General features: G+C 45.0%; 1 protein-coding gene across 1 annotated transcript in view; it reads right to left on the reverse strand.

The window, feature by feature from the left end:
- The window catches only part of MYO15B (myosin XVB), a 961,787-nt gene that overhangs the window by 916,212 nt on the left and 20,599 nt on the right, over positions 1-24,976 (reverse strand). Inside the window, exon 4 of the mRNA XM_086930750.1 lies at positions 5,427-5,544. Coding sequence (XP_086786876.1) covers positions 5,427-5,544 — 118 coding nt within the window. The remainder of the gene's footprint in view (positions 1-5,426; positions 5,545-24,976) is intronic.

The following is a 24,976-nucleotide window of genomic DNA, read 5'->3' on the forward strand; positions in this document are numbered from 1 at the left end:
TCTGTATGACATTGCTATTTTTTATATGCCGGGGACTCCCACCCCGACGACGGGGAATGATTCAGGCATGTGAATCTATGAAAGATACCCATAATACTGGATAATTAAAGTCTACCAAGTAACAATAGATGTAAGAGGGGGTGTCGCCATGGGAGGTTACAAAATGAGACAAGGCGGGACTATGAAGGACATACCAAGCCTTTGACCAATGAACAGCCACAGTTTACTGGTGGTAATGACACAAGCCAATGAAAATATGGGCAGAAAGTGGGCGGAGCTTCAAGTCCGTACCTGAATAAGAGCATGCCTCGCAGAGCAGCGCATGCGCTGCCGAGGATCAACCTAAAAAGGTCCTGCTCACTACACTGAGCACTACTCAGTATGCTGGCACCATCATGCTTGTGCTGCTTAACTCCTGGTACCACTGCAGGCACACTTACGCAGTGTACATTAACAGCACACTTACTCACCAACTCTGTCCCCTCAATGCATTGTACCATTACTAGTACACATACATTCAGTACACCCATTCATTCCATATGCACTGTTCAGCACTGAAGCTTTTCTATTTTGTACCAGGGTGTGCCATTTGCAAACAGACACACTGCCAGCACACACTCTTGCTATGTGTGCTGCCCAACACTTCACCCTATATGTATTATGATTCACACCAGCACACATACAGCCAACACAAGCTTTAATTGCGCACACGCTACACAGTACATCTTTCATTTCATGTATTCCTCGCTGTCATACATATAATCAGCACATGCTCTGATCCTACATGTACTACACAGTACTGCTCGATCCCTATACTGCACCCTCCCCAGGCACACATACATACAGCTACTCCTACCCATACTCCTGTGCTGCCTAGTACTCCAAGGGTGAGTTAAGCACACAGCAGCGGAACCTTTAAAGGGTCACAGGGTTAAAAGGTTCTGTTCACTGATACTGATCTCTACACGGTATGCAGCCACCACCATGCTTGTGCTGCTTAACTCTTGGAGAGGGCAGCAGCCTTCCACAGCTATGAGGGTAGCGCTTTGGGTGACCCGCCCGGTCCAACAAGACCACAATCTATGAGTCAGGCTTACACCATGGTGCACATGCATGATTGGGGCTTATCTCTGAAAAGAAAAATCAGCATCAGGGATCCAGACAACAGTGCAGTTGGGCACTCAGGGCAGGGGTACATGTCTCCTACCATGCGGAGAACTTTTCTGTCCCAACGATGAACCAAAACGAAATCAAAACATATCACCCAGCAATCACTGGATGTGAATTACGAAGGACATGGCACTGAGGCGATGTCTCATATTCCTCCGAAGTACCCTGGCAGAACAGACTGGCTCAATCTTTGATGTTTAGCAGCCAGTTAGGAGCTTTTATTAACTTGCTTCCTCAGCATCTACTATTTTCTGTTCTTATATTTCATGTGTGCTTGCTTTAATAGCTCTATTTAGGTACCTATTACTAGCATTGTCTTTTGATTTCAGGTTTTTCCTTCATGCGTCGGGGTCATGCTTAGGTTGAGCATAATAGACAGTGCAAGCTGGCTGGCTGTAAAAGACTATTGAGGGCTTACCAAGAACACAGAAAAGCTTGCAGCCCAAACACTTTTCACTACTAGTTGGCTTTACTGTCACTCATTTGCCTGCTTCTTATGTGATGCCTTGCCCATCTTGTGCTTGTCCTTTCCATGAAGCGTAGCCTTTTTATCGTAACTTTGATTGGCCGAATTCTATGCTTTATAAATGAAAGCAGTGATTAATGTGAGCTGATGGTTGCCGGTGGATCTAACGTCACTCATTGTAGGAACTGGCACTTATTTGTCCTCATCTGACATTTCCCAAGAGCAAATGAGGGAGACACATGCAAAGAGCAAAGAAGGAGAAAGATAAAAACAGGAATCTTGCCACAAACAGAGAAAGCAGGAACCTGCAAGAGTGAAATTAAGGGATGGTGGTGTCTGGCTGCAGATCAAATAGGCATGAGGTGGAATTCGGACTATGTAGCCTTCTACTATTCACTACGTCCACATGTTTAGCGGTGGCTGCAGGCTTCTGAGCAGTGCTCTGGGCACTAGCACTCATTCTTTTACAAATTAAGCACTGAATAAAAGTATCCCAGGAACAAGAATTTGACTTACTCAGTTTAGAGTGCAGTCAAACTGTAAATAAGCCCTGGAGTCCAGCTCGAACGTCAAAGTATGAGGGAATGCCACTGCAGCATTGTAGGGAGAAAGCTAGGAAATAAGTCATAGAAATAATAAGAGCTGGGAAGCAGACGGAACCGAGAAGAGAAAAAACAGTAAAGGTGAGAGCACCACCGTGATAAGCGGTCATGTCTTCCTACTCGGACGCCACACCACTCGATGCCGGAAATACTTATGGTACTGGCATTAAATATGGAATAATTATATTCCTATCTGGTTTTGCACTACTGAAGGTGTTGATAGTGCCGAAGTCTGGGTCAATCTTTACTAGGAACAATTAAGAATTATTATCATTAATTACTAGCTCCACTAAATTGATTGGCAGTATTCTATTAGGTCTGGTATCAAACAGTGTCTGGAGACGATTTCTGTACTTTAAGACTCACCGATTGTTATTATCTTGGCGTGATATATATATATATATATATATATATATATATATGCATTAGCCATACCAGGACCCTTGAAATAAACGGCTGTTTGTTCTGTGTTCCCCGCGTGGCTTCTCATCTTTTTCGTGGCAAAAGGATTTTCAATCATGTTTACTGCACAGCCAGACGTGCAGAAGAGCGAGCTCTGCAGCACCAAGTGACTTTGGGTTTAACTGGCAAACCGGCTGCTTGCAGCCTAAACGACAATCGAGGGATCGATAAAACCCAAGAGTCCGCCAGGAGTCCCAACGAGGAGGAAGCAAGCTGAGGTATTTCATCTCTACGGGGCGTACGGTCTCACATTTGACTGCTCCAGCTTCTGACCGGACTTGGGAGGAGAGGCGCAGCAGTTCAGCGGGGACACAGGGCATGCACCGCGATGTTCTCTCGTCCGTCAACCAACCTACCTACCTGTTTGGGCACGAAACGACATGGACTCTACTCCCCCACACCGGCTACCTGACATGTCCAAAACTGTTGCATGTTGGGATTTGGAGTTCCAGATATTCAATACGGACTCTGATTGGCTGTGCAGACTGCAAGGGGGAGGGAACACAGTGCTTTTGAACATTTAACGGGAGCTAACTGGAAAGCAGGTTGTTAAGGGACAAGGCGCTGAGGAAGGCAAGATAGCCGAAATGCATTCGCCATACCAGGACCCTTGAAATAAACGGCTGTTTGTTCTGTGTTCCCCGCGTGGCTTCTCATCTTTTTCGTGGCAAAAGGATTTTCAATCATGTTTACTGCACAGCCAGACGTGCAGAAGAGCGAGCCCTGCAGCACCAAGTGACTTTGGGTTTAACTGGCAAACCGGCTGCTTGCAGCCTAAACGACAATCGAGGGATCGATAAAACCCAAGAGTCCGCCAGGAGTCCCAACGAGGAGGAAGCAAGCTGAGGTATTTCATCTCTACGGGGCGTACGGTCTCACATTTGACTGCTCCAGCTTCTGACCGGACTTGGGAGGAGAGGCGCAGCAGTTCAGCGGGGACACAGGGCATGCACCGCGATGTTCTCTCGTCCGTCAACCAACCTACCTACCTGTTTGGGCACGAAACGACATGGACTCTACTCCCCCACACCGGCTACCTGACATGTCCAAAACTGTTGCATGTTGGGATTTGGAGTCCCAGATACTCAATACGGACTCTGATTGGCTGTGCAGACTGCAAGGAGGAGGGAACACAGTGCTTTTGAACATTTAACGGGAGGTAACTGGAAAGCAGGTTGTTAAGGGACAAGGCGCTGAGGAAGGCAAGATAGCCGAAATGCATTCGCCATACCAGGACCCTTGAAATAAACGGCTGTTTGTTCTGTGTTCCCCGCGTGGCTTCTCATCTTTTTCGTGGCAAAAGGATTTTCAATCATATATATATATATATATATATATATATATATATATATATATATATATATATATATATATATATATATATATATATATATATATATATATCATTACCATTTAAACCCTGATGAAGTTCCATAAGCTGTTGCTTTTTGAGGAACGAACCGCGTTGGCTTTCTTTGTGCACCATTGTCGTTTTTGAAATAAAAGACAAAACTAAAGAAAATAATTTGGACATTTTGTATTAAGTTCGGTGCCCTTCCATTTGTTCAAAACAGCCACTGTTGCCAAACAGCTTTCCTCTGCACATGGTAGGTCTTTATACAATCACTGTCTTTACTGTCCTGGAAGTGCTACTGCAAGGACTGGTTCTACTGTGGCTAGTGTTGGTCCGAGTACTTGTCATTTCTTTGCAGGTCTGAATTTTACAGTCTGTGTTACACAATCTCCAAGTTTGATGTCTTAAGTGTGTTGTTTGTGCTACCGTGTCTGTTGAGCTGACACAAAAGATGCTGCTAGAAAAAGCTGAAAGGAAGACACCGAATATTATTAAACAAATGAAATGCCTCGGCCTGTGTAATAAGAACAAAAAGGTGTGAATGTTAGACAATGCAACTTTCTTTACAAGTGCTTTAGGAGGCTCTGTCTATGATCTTAATTGACACAATGCACTAAATCTTTGAATCTACATTGAGTGGGGTCTCAGTAAGCGATTCACAGGGGAGGTTGCACGACACAACTAAGGTGTGTTGGTAAAATTTTGCGGTACCAGTAAATAAATAATAGAGCAGCGGCAGGTCAGAACTACGGTCTACTGACACAGCAGAGTGTGTGTCCGTGCAGGATGGCAGGGTGTGAAGTAGGATAGAATTGAAGAGTATTCAGACACCTAGTGGGTGGTTTTGTAGAGATGTGTGAGGCCTAATACTGTACTAGAATGAATGCTGTAGGTGAGCACTGAAGATCACTGAAAGAGCTGTGCAGGGGTCTAGCGTCTAGAACAACCAGGGGTACGTATTATAGATCAGAAGTGAGGTACATTAGCAGAGCAGTGTGGAGCCTCTGTGTTTAAATCAAGGTGGTAGATCTGTAACTGCATTATCAAATCTGTGTGAATCCCAGTACTGCAATCGGAGGGGGTTACTGCAGGGAAAGTTGATGTGCTTCTGTGTGGGTTCCACTGCTTGTCCAACAAGTAGGTGCTACGAACCAGGACTAAGTGGCATGGAGAATGCTCAATGAATATGCAGAGAATTGACCCCAATGACTACTGGATAAGGCGCACCACACACTGCCGATATGACCCAGCAGATTCATACACAAAATACTGCTGTAGCAAATTTCTCATTAAAGTTCATTGATAACTAGTAGCCTTTTTGAAAGCAGAAGGGAGACATAGAACCCCCAGTCATATGTCCAGAAATGAGTACCTTGGTGACTCCAATCTGGAACAGATCAGAGGGCTCTCCAACTATCTTCGCCAACACAGCGGCACAGAAATCTCCTTCCTGTTCCCAGGTCTGGCCTCTGCCTGCAAGATAACCATATCTGGAAAAAATTGAAGTACAGGTGGTCACTACCTAACCATAGCAAAGGCAGGGAGGGAGGGTGCACGCGTGAAAAAAAAACCCAACAAAATGGAGACCACCAACCCTTCACATTTTTATCAAAAGGAAGGCACACTTGAATTTACAGGTTGTCATGGTTTGGTCTATTTTTTGAAAGTAATGGGAAACAAAGCTGCATGAAACAGCTGCCTCATGCGCACAGGGACAAAGATAACCAACTATTTACATTTTTAATTCTTTTTATTGAAACATTACTCAGCATGCAGTAAGTACAGGGATAACATGGAAGAGAACGTTCAGTATGCACTTCAGTTAAAGCAGACAGTAGCAAAAGTAAATCATGGTTGTACATTTGAAATGGAGCCTTTATGGCCAATGACATTTTGTAGGTCACAGAATAGAAGACATCTAAACGACAGCTCCCTTTCTTCCCTCCCCAGCTCCAACCCACATACTCGGTACCCTTGAAGGTTGCGCCAGCTAGCCCACACTTTTTTCCACTTCTTCAGGCAGCCCCTGCTTTGATAGACCCCTCAAAGCTGGACCATACCCAACTATTTCATTTCTACACAAAGGCTGCCTAAGTACTTTCTATCAGAATTCATTTCGATACTTGAGTGCTCCAGCCCTTCAAATTCTAATTTTATAATCACATTAATTCTCGATTTATTACTTGGATTACAATTAACTGTTTGCTCTAGCTGAGGTATGCAGATGACTTTGGACTTCCTTTGCGGACTGTGCTCTGGACTTCTTTGCTGAACCACTTCTGTAGACCCAATGCAGAACCTTACTTGGGCTTATACCTGAACCATTCCCTGAATCTCTACTGCCCGTTGAAAGGACACTTTGAGAAATTCCGCTATGCCCCGTTGTTTTTCCCTAAGTGTGGTTTACACACTTATTTCCGACCTACTGAAGAGTCCTGACCGAGCTTCTGCAATGCTACTGCTAGTGTGCATTGTTCCTATCGTTTTTCGTACAACTCTTTGATTGCTGAACTTTTAGAATTCTCATGTCTTGAACTGTGCTTGGAAGAACTTTGATAATGTATAGAAAAGACCAATTGAGATTATTGCTCATGCTATCGTTTTGTATTGCAGCAACTGAGCTGCTTGTTTTTTTTTATTATTGTCCATCTTCTTCAGAAGGCTTGGTCTCCCTGTTGTAATCTTATACGTTTACAGTATGGTTCTAGGAGTGATTTATTTGAACTTGAATACTAATTTATAATAAACACCCTTGAACTTGGGTACCGATTCCTGGTTCTCATTCTGTAGGCAATTGGTTGCACTGTCAATCATATTTTAGTTGATCGAATATAAAATAATAACGCTCTTTTTCCCCTAAGGGCAACTTAAAGATCTATTGGAGGACCAAGATAGAATGTAAATATGAGTTTAGTGATCCAGAAAAGGAGATAAGCTAAACTGTCATTGGCCCAGAAAGGCAGGATTATCATCATTCTCCTTAGTTGCATAATCTCTGGCACATTTCTGATGGTACACTGACATTTGTTTAGTATGAATGAAGAAGTGATGTTATGACTTGTTGGTGTGGTTTTTGTGTGTGCTGCGCTGTTCCTAGTCTTTTCATTAGGGAATGCAGAAAGTACTTCACCTCCCTATGTACTTATGGCCCATATAGGGCAATTCTGTGATGTTCGAAAACTGGTGAGCTTTCTGTAGTCTCTAATATGTTGTAATTTTATTGGGGGTCTGTTATAGGTTTGGACCAATGCTGGTGTTCTCATTAGTGCAAAAATGTGATCAATTGCTGTTGTCACTACCTCTACTGAAGTGTTTACCATAAAGTCTAAAAAGTCTTAAAGAGAATACTCTGGAATGTTTGCCCATGAAAACCATGATGCTTTTGCCCTTTGAGACGTGAAGTAGATCTACACTCACCGTTTCCATGGATTGCTGGGGCTTGGCATTGTGATTATGGGTGCGTGCAGAGGTTCTTGTGAGGTGGCGTAACACCAGATCCAATTTGCCATGAATTCTTCGACCATCATGTTAATTCCTGGGAATCAGGGTAATGTCTTGGGGCCTGATTTACAAAGAGGCGACGCAGTCTTGGAAGAGTCTCCACACTCGTGGTAGAATTTCCACGATGAGAATTCTCACTGTGCAGGGTCCGCCACGAATGTGGAGACTCCAACACGATTGAGGAGGCAATTTGTGAATTCGGCCCTAGGTTATATGGCCTTTGATGTGGGAACACCACCAGGACTCCCTACTTCTTGCAAAGCAGTTCTGTTGCCTTTAAGCAAACTGCCTTCTGGGGTAAGAGACAGTTCATGCTTAATATGCACTAATTATCGTAATATGATTCTTATAATAAGTCAATGATTTCCCAAGTGTTCTATTGATAAGCTTCAATTGCTAACTGCAGACAATCCTTTTTGTTTCCTTCCTATGACATTTGTTTCAAAGTGATGGATTTTTGTAGCACATTGTGCCGTGAGAAATTGATATGTTGCGCTGTTTGACTTGATTATTCAATTCATGGTCTTGCAAGCTTATTGGTTTGTGATGTCTTGATTTCTTTTTTTCATTTCAAAGTTTTTTTTAAAGGCATACAATCAGATAATATGGCGAAACTATCAAAGGGTAGCAAGAACAGATTAACCTGAAATGTTTTTGGTTTACATACATTACTTATAACAATACAGATGATCACTGAATATATGAGAGTAATCCAGGTTCAGAATGACTACAATCTAAACAGTGCCTTCAGTAGATCTAGAAGAGTGTGTGCACTGTAGGTACAAGGATACTATAATTTGTCTGGACTGGACATAATAAGTAAATTCAATTTAAAGAAATACAACATTTGAATCACCTGTATACGAAGAAATGCCAAACATGAACAGGGGTAGAGAAAGAAGGACAGGAAAAGGGGGACAAAGAGGGAGGAGACGTCGTTGAGAAGACTTAGGAAAAAGACCCAGTTATAGGTTGGACTATAAGACGTTCGGTACTTAGTTTGATGTATTTATCCAGGGTTTAGTACACACAAAGGGAAGGGGTGAAGGTAACGGACTCACCTACTCCGAACCCCCTGTCTATACTTATTACACCAAAAGGAGTAGGGAGAAATAAAATGTCTGTGTCTCGATGTGGCACGTGCTGTGTGTCTTACTACTGCCCTCACTCACACTATTGTGTGACATGCTTTATCATAGGGCTGCTTACAATACACCCCGGTACAGCCAACGCCTGGGGTGGAGCAATAGGGTGGTGGAAGACAATACAACACAAAAGAGAAACAATAATTATTTCAAAAGTGACTGCGAAAGCCGGAAGTGAAAGTGCAGTGTGGTGAAGATTAAAATTAGCTTGGAGGTGTCACTGTGCCTATAATTTTATTCCTGGAACCCCCGACTAGGATTATAAACGTGAAGGATGGTGGTGATTGGGAGATGCAATGTGCTCCTAACACCCCTCCTTACTGCCTGGTGGTCGACATGTTTCGGCCGTGAAGAGAAAGGGTGTGAGCATATGTTCCTCCTTTCCAAAAAGTGTATTCTGGTCAGTAGGGTGATTCCTTATTTAAATACAACACAGTAATCCAGGTTGATTTGAGTGAGAATAGTTCTTTTTAGTCACCACTTGATTAAATCCATTTCACTAATTTAAAATTTTTGACCGAATAAGTTATTAGGGAGAGAGCACAGCCGACACGTGTTTCACCCTATGTGGCAAGTAGAGCCAGGGCTTTCTCAAGGCTAGTCATTTCGTTCCAGTGTCATGGTGTCAAACGATTAGTCTGTACATTTTCAAAATTATTATTATAGGAAAATGTATTTAAACATCCAATTCGTTATGTGGGGAGATGCCAGAATCCACACGACGCGGATGCAAAGGCAGCTGGTTGGAGCAGCGGGAGGACGAAACAATGCGCCCTTCTCCTTAGAGGCAGTGTGTCTGTTGAGGGATAAAAAATAGATTTCCCATACATGAGGAGCATCAGACCTATATTATGTTAGCATGATGCATCTATACGTACCTTTTTTTGCTAAAATTATATGTATATATTCTATATGTGCTTGCAAAGGGGAAAACGTTTATTCGCTCCTTGCGTATCTATTGCTAACAGAGTAGGCCAAGAACCATACAGACGCCATTTTCGAATCTATGCTCGAACACGGGCTGTGATCACGTGTTAGTCTCTGGCAGTTGTCAAGCCCCAGTTCATCTGAGATACTGGGAGCAGCTGAACGTAGGCTGTCTACTCGACTGTCCTGAGACTCAAGGCCGCATCTGGCTTTGGGTGCGATAAGCGCATTCCTGGAGGCGCTGTGCCTACACTCCTGGGCACCAAGACGAAAGGGAGTCACCCCTCCTGACCTTCCCAGTGATAAATAGTTAAGCTTTGAACTAATCATGTGTGCCATATATGGTCCCTTCCTGGAGCTCGAGGGCCAACTGGTGTTTTTCTTTTTACAGTGACTATATGTGTTGAACTGAAAAGTATATAACCTCATGTTTGAATGCGAGCCAAGAGTCTTCTCCGCGCACCTGATGGGTTAGGGTTGGAGAGGCTCCTCAATAGAGTATTTTTGCTTAATAAATGATTGAACTTTTTTCACTGGCAACTGACTGATTATTTGGTAAATGGGATTGGGGCTATTGGTAGGTATAGCCCTTTATGTTATTTTTATAGTACTTCAGTTGGCGACTCTGGTGGGACTCTGTGATAGGGTCGTCCTCCCGTAACCGGGTAGAAAGGACAAAGAAAGGGGAGCTCTGGTCGAGCGGGTGGACGGACCGAATTTTTTTTACTTACTCTGCTCTCGCGATCAGAGTGCCCCAGCGGCTAGTGACCCTTCGCCGGAGTCCTACGGGTGTAACCCAGGAACTGACCGTGTTGGTCTTCAGGAGTTGGCAGTGGAGAATACGCAATTGTACCTGCGTGCACCAGGTGAGTGGATTGTTTTTGATGTCTTTTGGAACGCGCTGTTGAGCAGTGCTTTTGAAGCAGTTAACTGTGTAGGATTTGGTGGTCGGTGTACCTCAGAAAATTCTGGGGGTCTGACGGGGCAGCATTGTGGCTGCACAGGTAGATGCTCCACGGACTTGTTTTGTGAACAATAGAGACACCATACGGACGCCATGGTGTGGCTCGTGTGGTGTGCACCCGGCCGGACTGGCCTCGGAAAGGCCTGTGGTTGTACCTGGGTAGCTTTGGGGACATATCTGAAGTGATGCTAAGGAAGCGGGCTTAGTCGGAATAGTCCCAAAAGGTGAACCAGGAAGACTGCAGGATGGTCTGTAGGACAGTCTGTGGTTATACCTTTCCAACGGTCTCTTGGTAGTCTTTGGACTGCTTGATTTTGGTATCTGTTGGTCTGGAATCTGAATTGATTGATTCTGCATTAACAGGAGTCGACGGGCTCTGTTCTTTGTTTGGAAAGGCAGAAAAGAGACATGCCATTTTTAATATCTTTGTATGTACATATATTACTGTTCTGTGTATGTTTGAATAGGAGTGAGGTTGAATATGTTGTAAATGTTTGAACATGGCCATGTTTGGAAGTATGTTTTTTATGATTGAATGAGAAATACATGACAACAATCATTATGCCATGTGTTATCAAATTAGTTGTTTTGGATGTTGTTGTCGCCCTAAGTATACGTGATTGGCTTAAAGTCAACCTGCCCCGCCTGAGGGAAGCCCGAGTTATGATATGTATGTAAAGCGTGGTATTACACATATATTGTTTAACACACTATGGTATAAATATACTAAGGATAATGTAGAGTAGCAATGGCCTTTAACCCGGCCTTTTGATGGGAAAAAGATACATTTCCTGTTGGATCGATTGTTTTCTAAACATAGTCGACAGTCAATGTTTGATTCCCTAAACCTATGGCAGAAGGAAGCAAAGCATAGACGTATATGGGAGGAGAAATTATGCAGAATGAAGGGAGGTCAGACGATTACGCAGAAAGCCATTCCTTATGATAAAGCTCAAACCGAGGCAATTTAGATTGCAAATGGATAAGACCTATGTGGCTAGGACTGAAGCGGAGGATGAGATGGAGGGTTTATTGGATATTCGTCTCCCTTCACCTTATGCCCCACACATATATACCCAGTTGTTCCCCCAGCTCCAGTACAGGTCCCTTCAGCCTCTGCCCCTGTTGTTTCCTCTTCCCCTGTCTCTCCGGGAATGTCCTCTGTTGTATCTCCCTCTGTGTCTGAGGCGGCTACCTTATGGTCAGTTACATTGCCATCTTCGGTCATGTCCACAGCTGTTTTGTCTCCCCCTACCCTTGCGTGGGCTTCCCATTCCGCGAGCACGACCCCATCCTTAGCTGTTTCCACTCCAGCTCGTGCTCCAGGGGATTTCGACACACAAAAGTTATTTACTAGTTCGACTGTAGGATTAGACGAGAAATATATGATTGAAAATCAGTCATCCCAGTGGATGCGATAGCCTATTTATACTATAACTGATATATGGAGCACTCTTCGAGACTTTGAGCCTGTTATGCAGCAACATGCCCTGAAACACATGGCCACATGTCTTCTTACTTTATGGGAACAGTTTTTTGCAGGAGGGATGGCCGCCCAAGTGAAGCATGAAATTTGGAACAGGGCTCATAAGTCTGAACTTAGACAAGAGGAATTGTACAAAAATGTTGAGGTTTTATTAAGTTATCGAGGGCGGATGCACCAAAAATGTCCCTCATGGGACTCTCAGCACCCTATGCGAGAAGTTCATCCTATTGTTCACCCTGAAATACCGGAATTAAAAAATGATCAGGATGTGGTGACTAGACCTCGTGTAGAGGCACGAGTACAGGAACAATGGGTTTACACCCCCTGGAAGAGGAGTGAAGTCCTCTAGCTAAAACCACAACTACCTGACCCCGGTAAGAATCCCACGGCTTATTATAAAGAACTCACAGAAGCAGCTTCCTCGGCCGTTATAACCCTAGCTGACATAGAGCTATTTTTTGCGTTGTTAGTCCCTGTTGATGTATGGCGTCAGGTGCATGATCAGGACCATGTTCAGGAGTTAGGCGGAACATGGAAACAGATAAAAGATTGGAATAAGGAACGCAAGCCTGGTGATAAACCAAAACCCGAACTATTGGCGTTACCTGTCTGTATTATTACTTACATGCATTCCTTAATCCCGCCTCGTAAGGTGGATTGGGATAAATTGACAGCATGTAAGCAGAAGAAAGATGAAAGCGTTTCCGATTTCTTCACTAGATTTGAAGGAGTGTTCATTGATTTTAGTGGACAGGATTTATCATTGGAAGGCGGGATACGATTATTTGTTAATCGTTTTGTGACCAATTTGTTACCAGAAGTCTCTGCACGGCTACAGGCCGCTGAAAGTACTTGGACCGCGTCTACGCCTTCGGTAATATTGAGTATGGCCCAATATTACGAACATAGCGAAAATCAGAGTAAGGATAAGACGGAAAAGAAAACGAAAGATCTTAAAACAAGGGTGTTCTTACAGCAAATTGTTCGAGGACGAGGCAGAGATAGAGGTGGTAGAGGGTTCGTCCCGAGGGGGGCGGGAACCGGACGAGCGGAGGGCCTGCTGTTGTTTTAGGAATAAACCAGTGCGCCTATTGTAAGGAGGAAGGGCATTGCCGATTTCAGTGTCCATTGTTGCTGGCTCAGAATGGGGCTATGAGAGGAGGAGGAGGAGGTTGAGATGGTGTGGATCGCAGTGATATGCGACGAGAGGAGGGGACGCATGTCGGATTAGAAAATAATTATTTCGACAATCCGAGAGGTAGGCAGTACTATAATGAGGACTGTACGACGGATGCAACCGAAGGGTATGCCTATACATAGGACAGCCAAGGACAGAGTGGGGGCCAGGTGTCAGTACCCGTTGATCAGTAAGGTCCTTATGTAAAGGCGCATTTGATGGGAACATCTGAAAAGTTTTTAGTTGATACGGGTGCGATGAATAGTTCTGTTTCTCGCTCTCTGGTCCCAGGAGCTGCTCTGTCCGGGCAAAATAATGTTTCGGTGGGATTCTCAGGAATTACGGTGGTGAGCCCCATTTCCAAACCTATTCCGTTTACAATTTGTCCAGTAACAGTAGATTCCCTGTTTCTTTTGACTTCCAATTGTGGGGAAAATCCATTGGGCTTGGATTTGTTGAAGAAATTACATGCAAAAATTCTTTGTTCACCTGATGGTGTTTATTTGACTATCAATCTCCTTGGCAAGCATACTTTGCAGTGTTTCACCAAAAATGAACCCCTCCCTCCGAGTTTGCTGCTATTCCAGCGATGCTGTGGGTCACTGGAGACACAGATGTAGGATTATTAAGGATTCCACCCGTTTCTATTACTTTTAAACAAAACGCTCGGCTTTCACGTATACCTCAGTACAAAATTTCTCCGGCAGGCGAGAAAGCTTTGCTCTCCATCATACAAGATTTGATCCAAAAGGGTGTGGTGGAAGAAACAGCTGCTAATATATGCAACTAGAGTAAACGGTGTGCTGTTATGCGGAGGATTCTGCACGCATCCTTGAATGGAAACCCGAGTGAACTTTGAAGGGGATTGTTTAAAAGACACCGCTCAACCCGCTCCATGGCGCGCGGCAAGTCATTAAATTAAATGGTACACGGATGGACAGCGAGGAGCTTTCCCGCTTTGTTCGATTTTCGGATATATAAACGAACCTAGGAGGTCTTATTTAAAGGCAGTTTTCCCGATTAGCGATTTGGAAGCAAGAAGTCACTGCCAGCAAATTGTTTTGGCTCCTTTTGTTTCACCCTCATATATGATGTGAGTTTTCTGTCATGAATAGAAGCGTTCCCATGCATAAACAGCACCTAGGATCACTGCCGCGTGAATAGGATAACGCTCTCTTGGCAATAGGAGCCCTTGGCCCAACATCAGTTTCAGACGGAGCCGCTAGATTCACCGTGCTTCGTGTGCCCCTTTTTGTACTCCCACACCCCACCACCACCCGTCCTGAGGAAGACCCCGCTGTAGGGCAATACCGTTGCCTGCGAAACTGGGGTCGAAACGTCGACATACTGTTATCCTTTCTTACCTGTGGGCAAACTGAATACTTGTGGACTGTGCCTGATTATTACAGGATAAGATTTTCTCAACCTATGAGTTGATATATGATAATGTATATATATCCAGTGTGGCACTATATGTTCAAATATTGATGAGACCACATATTATGCTATTCCTTTATGACTAATTTAAACCTATGCTGCACAATTTTCCTTTCTTCACCTTCCCCCCCCACCCCCCTTTTTCTGGGCTTATCATGAAATGTTTTGAATTGTATTATTGCGAAAAGGATATGGTAATGAATTTACAAGGAAGGATGTATATTAAATAACATTCTTTGAAGTTTATGCTTATGAGGTTAATTTTGCTGATTTGTTTGTCTTATGTTGTTCCGTCTGGGACCCCTTCTCATATACCATTGATTACCCAGGTCCCAGTACTAGTGGGTTGACCCATTTATTATAATAATATATGCAACAGCCCCATTTTACCGATCTTAAAAAAGGCCCCTGTTGGAAATGATCCTGACTATGTTGATACTTATCGTTTTGTGAATGATTTGAGTGAAAATAATAAAATAGTGGTGCCCCAATACCCTGTGGTTTCTGATATCGCTACTATTCTCACTATGATTCCTCCCACTGCTAAATATTTCTCTGTGATTTATTTGAAGAATGCTTTCTTTAGCATTCCGATACATCCTGATAGCCGCCATATTTTCGGCTTCTCATTATCTGGTCTCAGCATTCGGTTTCGTCGCGCTCCCCAGGGGTACGCGGAGAGTTCTAGTATTTATAGTCAAGCTTTGAAGACATTGTTAGAAGATTTGGTCCTGCCCCCTGGTAATGTGCTTTTGCAATATGTTGATGATCTGTTACTGGCCTCTGATACAGAGGAGGGTTGTAAGGAAGCCACTGTACAGTTATTGTCTCATTTGGCGGCTAATGGCAATAAAGTAACTCCTTCTAAATTCCAATATCGTCGACAGGAGGTGAACTACCTAGGTCATCTACTGTCGAAAGAAGGGAGGAGACTAACCCCTGAGCGTGTGACTACCATTTTTAGTATGTCTGTACCTCGTACTCAGCGTGATGTTCGTGCATTTCTCAACATAACTTCTTACTGTTGCCAATGGATCCCTAATTCTTCCCTTCTCACTAAAGCTCTCCTGTATTTAACCACTAAAGATGTGCATGAACCTTTACCCTGGACTGATGATTGCCAAAATGCTTTTGACTCTTTGAAATCTGCACTTTGCTCTGCACCTGTTCTTGGTACCCCTGACTACCAAAAACCTTTTGTGCTTTATGTACACGAGGTGGATCGTTGCTCGCTTTCTGTGTTAACAAAAGGATTTGGTGGCCAACAGAGACCTTGTGCCTATTTCTCGGCGGTGTTGGATAACGTCGCCAGAGCACTTCCTAGCTGTTTAAGGGCTACTGCTGCGGTCGCAGTGGCTATCCGACAGTTGGAAGGGCTATTTCTGAACACTGATCTCACTGTGATGGTACCATACGCTGTGGATACATTATTGAACAAAACGAAGACCCAGCACCTTACGAGTGCGCGTCTTACAGGTTACAAATTGACTTTGTTTGCTCCCCACATTACGATTAAACGATGTGCCATTCTGAACCCTGCCATGTTACTACCCCTCCATTCGAACAAAAGGAACAATGATGTTCATGATTGTATATTTCGGATGGAGGAAGAGACGAAGGGATGGGTAGACCTGACAGACAATCCTCTATCTGATCCTCAAGGGGAGTTGTATGTCGATGGCTGTTGTTTCAAATTAACAGATGGCACGACAACTCGAGGGCCAACTTGTGTTTTTCCTTTTACAGTGATTATATGTGTTGAACTGAAAAGTATATAACCTCATGTTTGAATGCGAGCCAACAGTCTACTCCGTGCACCTGATGGGTGAGGGTTGGAGAGGCTCCTCTATAAAGTATTTTTTGCTTAATAAATAATTGAACTTTTTTCACTGCCAACTGACTGATTATTTGGTAAATGGGATTGGGGTAATTGGTAGGTTTAGCCCTTTATGTTATTTTTATGGTACTTCATCTGTACCCCTCGATTGGGGTCACGCCGGCCTTCTTCAGGACTCTACCGGTCCCAGTGGAATTGTGTAACTCTCTCACCTCTGGTTGAGATAAGAGGGTGTCAAAAACCCTAGTTCTGTATCCGAGGGATTTCCTCAAAGATAATCATGGAAATAACGAGTTTCACCCCATTTCATATTTAAAATGGCAGTGGGCAAGGAGAGACCCCCTATAGTCACACTTACTCCAAGGGTAGTGCTCTTCTTATCAGCTGCTCGCCTGCTGCAGCCGAGTAGGTCAGGCTATATGAGAGTAATCCAGGTTCAGAATGAATACAATCTAAACCGTACCTTCAGTATATCTAGAAGAGTGTGTGCACTGTAGGTATAAGGCTACTTTAATTTGTCTAGACTGGGCATAATAGATCAATTCCATTCAAAGAAATACAACATTTGAATCACCTGTATACCAAGAAATGCCAAACATGAACAGTGGTAGAGAAAGAAAGACAGGAAGAGGGGGACAATGGGGGAGGAGATGTCTACTTCATAAACATCGTTGAGAACACTTAGAAAAAAGACCCAGTTATAGGTTGAACTATAAGACCGTGGGTACTTAGTTTGATGTATTTATCCAGGGATTGCCATACTGTGCTAGAGATTGGTGGTACGGATTGATTCTTGAGTTGTAACGTGTGTGCATTTTGGCGAGATGAAACCCATGCCCATAGTATCACAGATGATTAAAGCATTTCCATTCTGGGAAGATAACTTTAACTGCAATTGATAGGAGTAGATGTAGCAGCGCTATATCATTTGGACCTAGGGGCAGTGGAGTCAGTGAAGCCCAGGGACTCAGTGTTACCATAGAGAAAGATAGGATTATGGTAGTATTAAAGATCACTGACAGATGTTTTTAAATCAGTAACCAGTATGAGTCTAGCAACTGGCATCTCAAAGAACATGTGTTGATGGGAGCCCGATTCCTGGTTGCAGTTACAGCATTTATTGTTTTCTCATAGTTTCAATTTTTACAAATTGGCCGGGGTCCACTGCAAGAGATTCGTTGTAAATAATTTTGACTGAATAAGAGATGAGGCAATTTTAATTGCTCAAGGAGAATTTGGCAATCTTGTACCAGGAATCAGGTAATATGTGTTAAAAGATTCCTCTCTCAAAATGCTTAGCCCATTTGGTGCAAGTAATTGAATATTGTGAAGGTTGAGGATCGGAAAGGAACTTATATATTTTGAAGGCAACATGTGCAGAGCATTGCCAACGGGCAAGAACGTGAGTAGAGTACATTTTTTTGAGAGATTAAGTTTGGAGAGCCTTATTTTAATTTTTTGAAAACTATAGAAGTCCAATTTGGAGAGATTGAACTTTCTAGCTGGGGTTGAAATGGGGAGGGGGTCATTGTTGTTATTGTAACGGTCACTTATTAATCTGACGCCTTTAGTGGTCCACTCGGATTGCAATGGTAGGAGCAACTTCAGGTTTAACTTTTGGGTTAGACAATAAAGACACCTATTTTAAATTATAGATGGGCCCTGGGAGGAGTTTGTCTATCAGTTTCAGTGCACTTGCAGTATCAGTAAGAATATGGTGAGAGTGTGGTAAGTAAAAAGTCAACATTGTAATAAAGAAGGATTTCCCAAAAGTCAAACAAATCACATGTTCAATATGTATCCATGGTGATGTATTCTGAGAGTCTGGGAGAAACCAGCCAGCCCCATGGGCAGCTAAAAAAGATGACTGGTCCAAGTTCCCGTTTGGGAGATTACAACCCCCTTGTGTCACTGTCTTCCTGAGGTATTTGCAGGCAATCCTCATTCTCTTATCGCTCCAAATAAACCAGGAGGTGAGTGTAGTGACAGCCAAAATGAGTCCAAAAGACTTCACTGTGGTAAACCAAGCAGGTTTATTAAAGATCAGATCTTACACTGCGACCTCAGCCACAGCCTCCGCTTTGCAGCTTTTCACACACAGCTCCCGGCGCTCGCCTTAGAACGCTGGTCGCGGTGACATTCCAAGTGATATCACCGCGAGCAGCTCATTACAAGCGGAGCCGCCGGGGGGGCAATTAGAGTGGGAGATACCACACATCCCCCTCCCCTGTGGAGGAAAACAATGGAACAACGCATGAACAACAGTGTGGCAACCATAACACAGTACAAACTGACAAAACCCTCTGGAGGGTCTGGTCAAAGTCCTGCTGGGAGGATAATACAAGAATAACAGAATAGCAGGGGTTACATCATAATATATTGATCCAAGTATCTGGGGGGTCTGGTCACTCTCCTGCTAGACCTATCACCTGGGTGGGGGAAGGACAACAGCTTCTTAGTGTCAGGACCTTCGTTCTGTCTGGCATCACCCCCTCTCCCCCTTTCACTACTAGAGTCATGCCCTGGTGGGTGGAACCTCATTACTCTCCCTAGGTTCCAGATCTTCCCCTCTTGAGTCTTGACGGCATTCTTGAATAGTTTGGTGATTTTGGTGGGATTACTGTACTCTGACCAATTTGCCCTTCCAGTGGGGGTTCTGATCTTGATGCTATCCCCTACTTTGAATATGGCCTCCCGTGTGGCCTTGAGCCGGTCGTATCTTTCTTTCCTTTTTTCCATGGCTTGCTCTTGTCTCTCTGAGCATTCCGCTCCTTTGGAAGGGTCTGACCATCCTTTGTGCCACCCCATCCACCCTGGGGATAGCTTGGTGTTGGGTATTCTTGCACGGAGCAGTTCGAATGGGGTGACTCACGTCGTCTGGTGCGGTGTGAACCTGTATGCTTCTAGCCGTCTCCAGGCCTCTTCTTTCCAGCTTATGCCACTGGCTTTGGCCAGCTGGATGCTTTCCTTGAGGGTTTTGTTAAATCGCTCGACCATGCCATTGGTTTCAGGGTGATACAAAGCGCAACGCTTGTGTTTGATTCCTCTCTCCGCTAGGAACGCTTCCATCTATTTCGAACACAGTTGTACCCCATTATCCGTGAGAATGTTGCTGGGTAGCCCTTCCGTGATAAAGACCTCTTCCAGGAATCCGATGACTGTCTTGGTCGTGACTTCATTCACCAGTTTCATTTCAGGCCACCTAGAATACAAATCCATGAGCACCAGGACGTAAGGCGTCCGCAGTTCTCCAGACAATGGGCCCACGATGTCTAGCGCCAGCTCTTCCCAGGGTCCTGACGGTGGCGGCCTGCATACCATTGGGGGCGTCAATTGCTTCAAGACTTTGTCACTGTTGCTACACGGAATACAGTCTCTAATTTTCCTTTCCGTGACAAGGTCCATGTTGGGCCACCAATAGTACTCCCTGAGTCTTTGTTTAGTTTTAGTGATACCCAGATGCCCTTCGTGGGCTATCTCAACCAGGTCGTCTCTCACCGACGTAGGCGGTACAAGTCTCGTCCCTCTGAACAGGCACCCATCTACCATGGACAGCTCATCTTTGACAGCCCAGTATGGTCGCAGGTTTTCATCTCCTTTATCTTCGTTCTTCCACCTGTCTTTTATTCTTTCGCACACCTCCTCCAGGGTCTTGTCTTCCTCCATGGCCTTCTTCCACGTTTCTTCACCCAACGCTCTTTGGATGGTGCAGACATTCTCCATCTGAAGTTCATCCTCTTCATCATCCACATCTCTTTGCTTCTCTCTCGCCTCATCTTCGCTGACGAGTCTCGACAGACAGTCTGCCGCAACATTCCTCGTCCCCGGGACGTACTCGACACCGAAGGTGTATTCTTGGAGGCTGACTACCCACCGTCTTATCCTGCTGGAGATGGCATCCAGCCCTTTCCTGCTGAACACTTCCACCAACGGCTTGTGGTCAGTACGGAGAGTGAACTGAGTTCCCCACAGGAAGTCTCTGAATTTCCCCAATGCCCAGGATACTGCTAGGGCTTCTTTTTCTATTACTGAGTAGTTGTTCTCGGACTTCTGGAGTGACCTTGAGGCAAACGCTATGGTTTCTTCTCCGTCCTTTCCTACTTGGGTGAGAACTGCTCCCAGCCCCTTGGCACTAGCATCGGTGGTGACTACGGTCGCCCGGTTGGGTATGTATGACTTCAAACTGGGTGCTTCTGCAAGTGCCCTCCTTACGTCTTCAAACTCCCTCTGGCACTCCTGACTCCAGTTGAATTCAGCCTCTTTCTTCAACAGCAGTCTGATGGCGTAAGTCCTTCCTGCCAGGTTCCTTATGAATTTCCCGTAGAACTCCACCATTCCCATGAATGACTTGATTTCATCTTTGCTTGTGGGAGGTGTCAAATTCACGATGGTGTTTTGTAGTTCGGCCTTGGGGCATATTCCTTCTGTCGTTACTTTGTGCCCCAAGAAATTACAACTCTGCACAGCCGAACACGCACTTGTCTTTTTTCACTGTAAGACCTTGTGACTGGAACCTTCCTAGCACGCGTCTCAGTCTCTCATCATGCTCTTCATGGTCCTTTGCGAAAATGAGCACGTCATCTTGGTAACACAAGACACCTGGGATGCCTTTCAAGATGCTGCCCATGAGTCTCTGAAATACAGCGGCCGCTGAGACTAGCCCGAAAGGCATCCTTTTGAATTTGTACGCACCCATCGGCGTCACGAAAGCTGTGAGTTCCTGTGACTCTTCGTGTAGTTTAATCTGGAAGAATGCCGAGGCGAGATCGAGAGTGGAAAACACCTTTGCCCCCTCTAGCATGCTCGTCAATTGGGTGATGTTCGGTAGAGGGTATCGGTCGACCACGACCTCCTTGTTCAATGCCCTCAGGTCGATGCAGAGCCGGACCGACCCATCCTTCTTCTTTGCGGCCACAATGGGCGCCAACCATTCCGTCGCTTCCACAGGCTCGATGACTCCAGCCTTGCACAATTTCTCCAGTTCACATTTCACCTCTTCTTGGATGGCAATGGGGAGCTTTCTGACTTTAGCCACAACTGGTCTTGCGTTCTCTTTCAATTTTATCTTGTCGCAGTAGTTTTTTAGGCATCCTACTTCCTCTCTGAACACTCCTTTGAACTCTGTCACTATGTCCGTCTGGTGCTCTTGTATTTCCTGTATCAGGATCTGGGGATTACTGTTGGGATTGAGATAAACCCCTAACTCCTTCTGTGCTCGCCACCCCAAAATGTTGTCCCCTACAGTGGACACATAAATCTGGACACATATGTCCTGTTACTGCATTCAATCTTACTTAGGAAATAGCCTTTCATGGAGATGGGGCGACCAGCATACCCCCCCAGGCCTCAAATCCATTCTTCTCAAAATTATCTTTCCCATGGACACCCGAGAGAATTCCTTAGCATTGATAATGGTTATCCTAGAACAGGAATCGAACAATGCCTCCAGGGCAATCCCCCCTACATTTATGGTGTCTTTAGGGCTGTTGACCTGACCTTCGTCAACCTGCACCACTATTTCTTCGCACGTGGTGTCATTGAGGCTTGGGACCTGCAACTCTTTGACCTGCACCACAAATTCGTCGCACACTACATTCGTCCTGTCTCTACTCTGCCTACTGACTCCTTGCCCACTCTTGCAGTATTGCTTGAAGTGACCTTTCTTGCCGCACTTGTTACATGTAAATCTGAGGGCGGGGCACTCTTTGTCGTTGGCTAGATGTCCCTGCTTGCCACACCTATAGCAGGTGCCCTTGAATGACCCCCCCATTTTGTTCTCCTTCTGCTCTCTGCTCGCTACCTTCTGCCCTTTGACCACAGATACTGCCTCACATTCAGTCACCACTTCACTGACATTGGTCTTGTCATCGCACCTCTTTTCCCCAGTGTCTTGCTTTATCTCTCTGACACACTGTAACATGTGCTCCACCTGTTTGGCTATGATAAGAACCTCCCTCAACGGCGGGTCATCCTTAAGCCATAACTCTTCTCGCACAAGCTCCATCCTGCAAGCCAAAACAAATTGATCCCTAATTCTTTCCTCACTTGCCCCACCGAACTTGCAGGTAGCTGCTAGTTTCCTCAAATCAGAAACAAAATCTTCTATAGATTCTCCCTCCTTCTGTGCTCTCTTCCCAAAGTGGTACTTCTCCATAATTGTGCTGGTCTTGGGGAGGTAATGCAAATCTAATTTCTTGAGGCTTACTTCAAATTCATTGAGACCCCTTGCTTCCTGTGTCCCTAAGTCTGGGAGGTGATCTAAAACCTCCTCTCCTTCTGCCCCTAGATAATAGGCTAACAATGCTACCTTCCTTTCTAAACCAAGGTTGGGCCCACATACAGTAGCGTAATTCAAGAACACCTTCTTCCATTTTTTCCATTGGATAGTGGGATCACCTGGGTTGGTCAAGAAAAAAGGTGGAGGGGTCACACTCTGCATGGTTCTGTATCACAGAGCGATATTGCAGATCTACACCCCAGCTGAGGATGCACGGGTTCTACTAAACACAACGTAAAATTAGGGCAGAGCACAATTTTCCTGCACCCAATGGAGCTAGCATGCATAAACTACTCTCTTGTGTAACTTCTACCTCTAACATAGGTTCGAAAATGACAGTTGGAGAGTGTCCAGGTGAATGTTCAAAACCACATAAATTGCGCAGTAGATTAAGCAGCCAGCAAAGGAAAGCCCTTCAGACAGTTTCTAGTTTTTTCCTGCGCAGCCCACACTTCATGCAGCAGACTGTACTATCCTTTAAGCTGAATGCAGGAGGAAGCTGACACCACAGCATGAGGCCTCCCCCCTTAACACAGTCATGCTTCGCAAATTGTGTGCTCAACAGCGCGTTCAATTCTCCTTTCAGTCCGCCCAGTTCGTCTAGAAGCGCTTCCGTGGAGACAGAGGAAAAACACCTCCTTCTTAACACACCCCTGCCAAAGTCAATCGTTAGCACACACTTTTAGACGAATACTGCTCAATTAGTTCTTCAAATACTGGCACTCTCCACGTGTGACAGGAAATACGTGTGGATCCGGTTACTTCGACCGTGGGTCACTGGCAATGTTTATTGTGCAGTTACTCTCCGGGGAGAAAGGAGGGCTGCCTTAGTCAAACGCACCTCACAGCTTTACTGGAAAACAGCTGTCTGTTTATACTCATTCTACGTTTACACGGCAATGAGCAAAGGCAAAGTCACATGAAAAGGTGGATGATTCGCACAATGTCCCACACGCTGCCTCCACGCACAGGGTAACCGCTGGGAGCGAACATTAAGTTCTTAGTCAGCCTCTCCCTAGCGCCATGTTTCACCTCGCTCGGCTGACAAACCCCATACACAAATCGTAAGGCAATTGCGCTTAGCCTTCAGCTGTTCAGATGCGCGCAACCTAGGGGTGGGCGGAAAATCCGTTCCGCTCGCGGATTTTGCGGATTTTCGGGAAATCCGCAATCCGCGAGATTTGCGAATCTCCCGCAAAATCCGCAAATCCGCGAGCAGCGGATTTTGCTCGCACTGCTCGCACTGTTCGCGTGAGTTCGCGTGAGTTCGCGCCCCGCGAATAAGTGCAAAATTGCAGAAATACGATCTTAGCAAAACTGAAAGTAACTACTTACCAGGTTCAAAAGTTCAGGCTCATCATTAGTAGCCATTTCCTGTAGTGCTTCCTGAGGGGCCCCTCCAGAGTTCAGTTGCCAGTTGAAACTGTTATGTGACCCTGCTCTGAACCTCAGAATAGTTACACATATGCCACAAAGGTCCTGAATTACAGCTAAGGGAGACAAGCAGGAGCCAGGCTGGAAGTTAAAATCCATTAATCAGCCCCTAATTCATTATTGTCAGTTGGGGCAGGGCAGGTGTTGTAACTAATTTTGCAACAATGAAAGCACTTAGCAAGTGCAAAAGATCACTAATCAGGGCGCACTAAGGAAGCAGGTGCCAGCTAAAAAAATATTCTGTGACACATTATTCAGCCCCAAATTAATTCAGGTCACTTGAGGCAGGGAAGGTGTGCTTTGCTTTGCCGAAAATAATGTACACTGGACAACCAGAGGGTGTGGTGATGAAACAGAGGGTGGCATGGGTGGGCCAGAGGGTGGCATGAGTAGTCAGAGAGTGGCAGTGGTGACAGAGAGTGGCAGTGATGAAGAAGAGTGTCCCAAACAGGCTGGACACGTAGAAACAACAAGTTCGCGAAACTTGCGACCCGACAGGTAAGTTCGCAATTTGCGAAAGTGTACAAAACCCTCGCGAACTGGCAGAAACACGGGCGAACACAAAAAAAAATCCGCAAATTCGCGGAATTCGCGGATTTTGCGGATTGCGAATCCGCAAATCCGCAAAATTCGCGAACGCGAGATCCGCAAAATTCGCTCATGCTTAGGCAACCCCCCTTCTTCTCACTCCGCGCCTTAGATCACTAACAGAGTGCCTTACTTCTGTCTTCAATTAA

The sequence above is a fragment of the Lissotriton vulgaris genome, chromosome 7, assembly GCF_964263255.1.
Source record: "Lissotriton vulgaris chromosome 7, aLisVul1.2, whole genome shotgun sequence".
NCBI classification, from domain to species: domain Eukaryota; kingdom Metazoa; phylum Chordata; class Amphibia; order Caudata; family Salamandridae; genus Lissotriton; species Lissotriton vulgaris.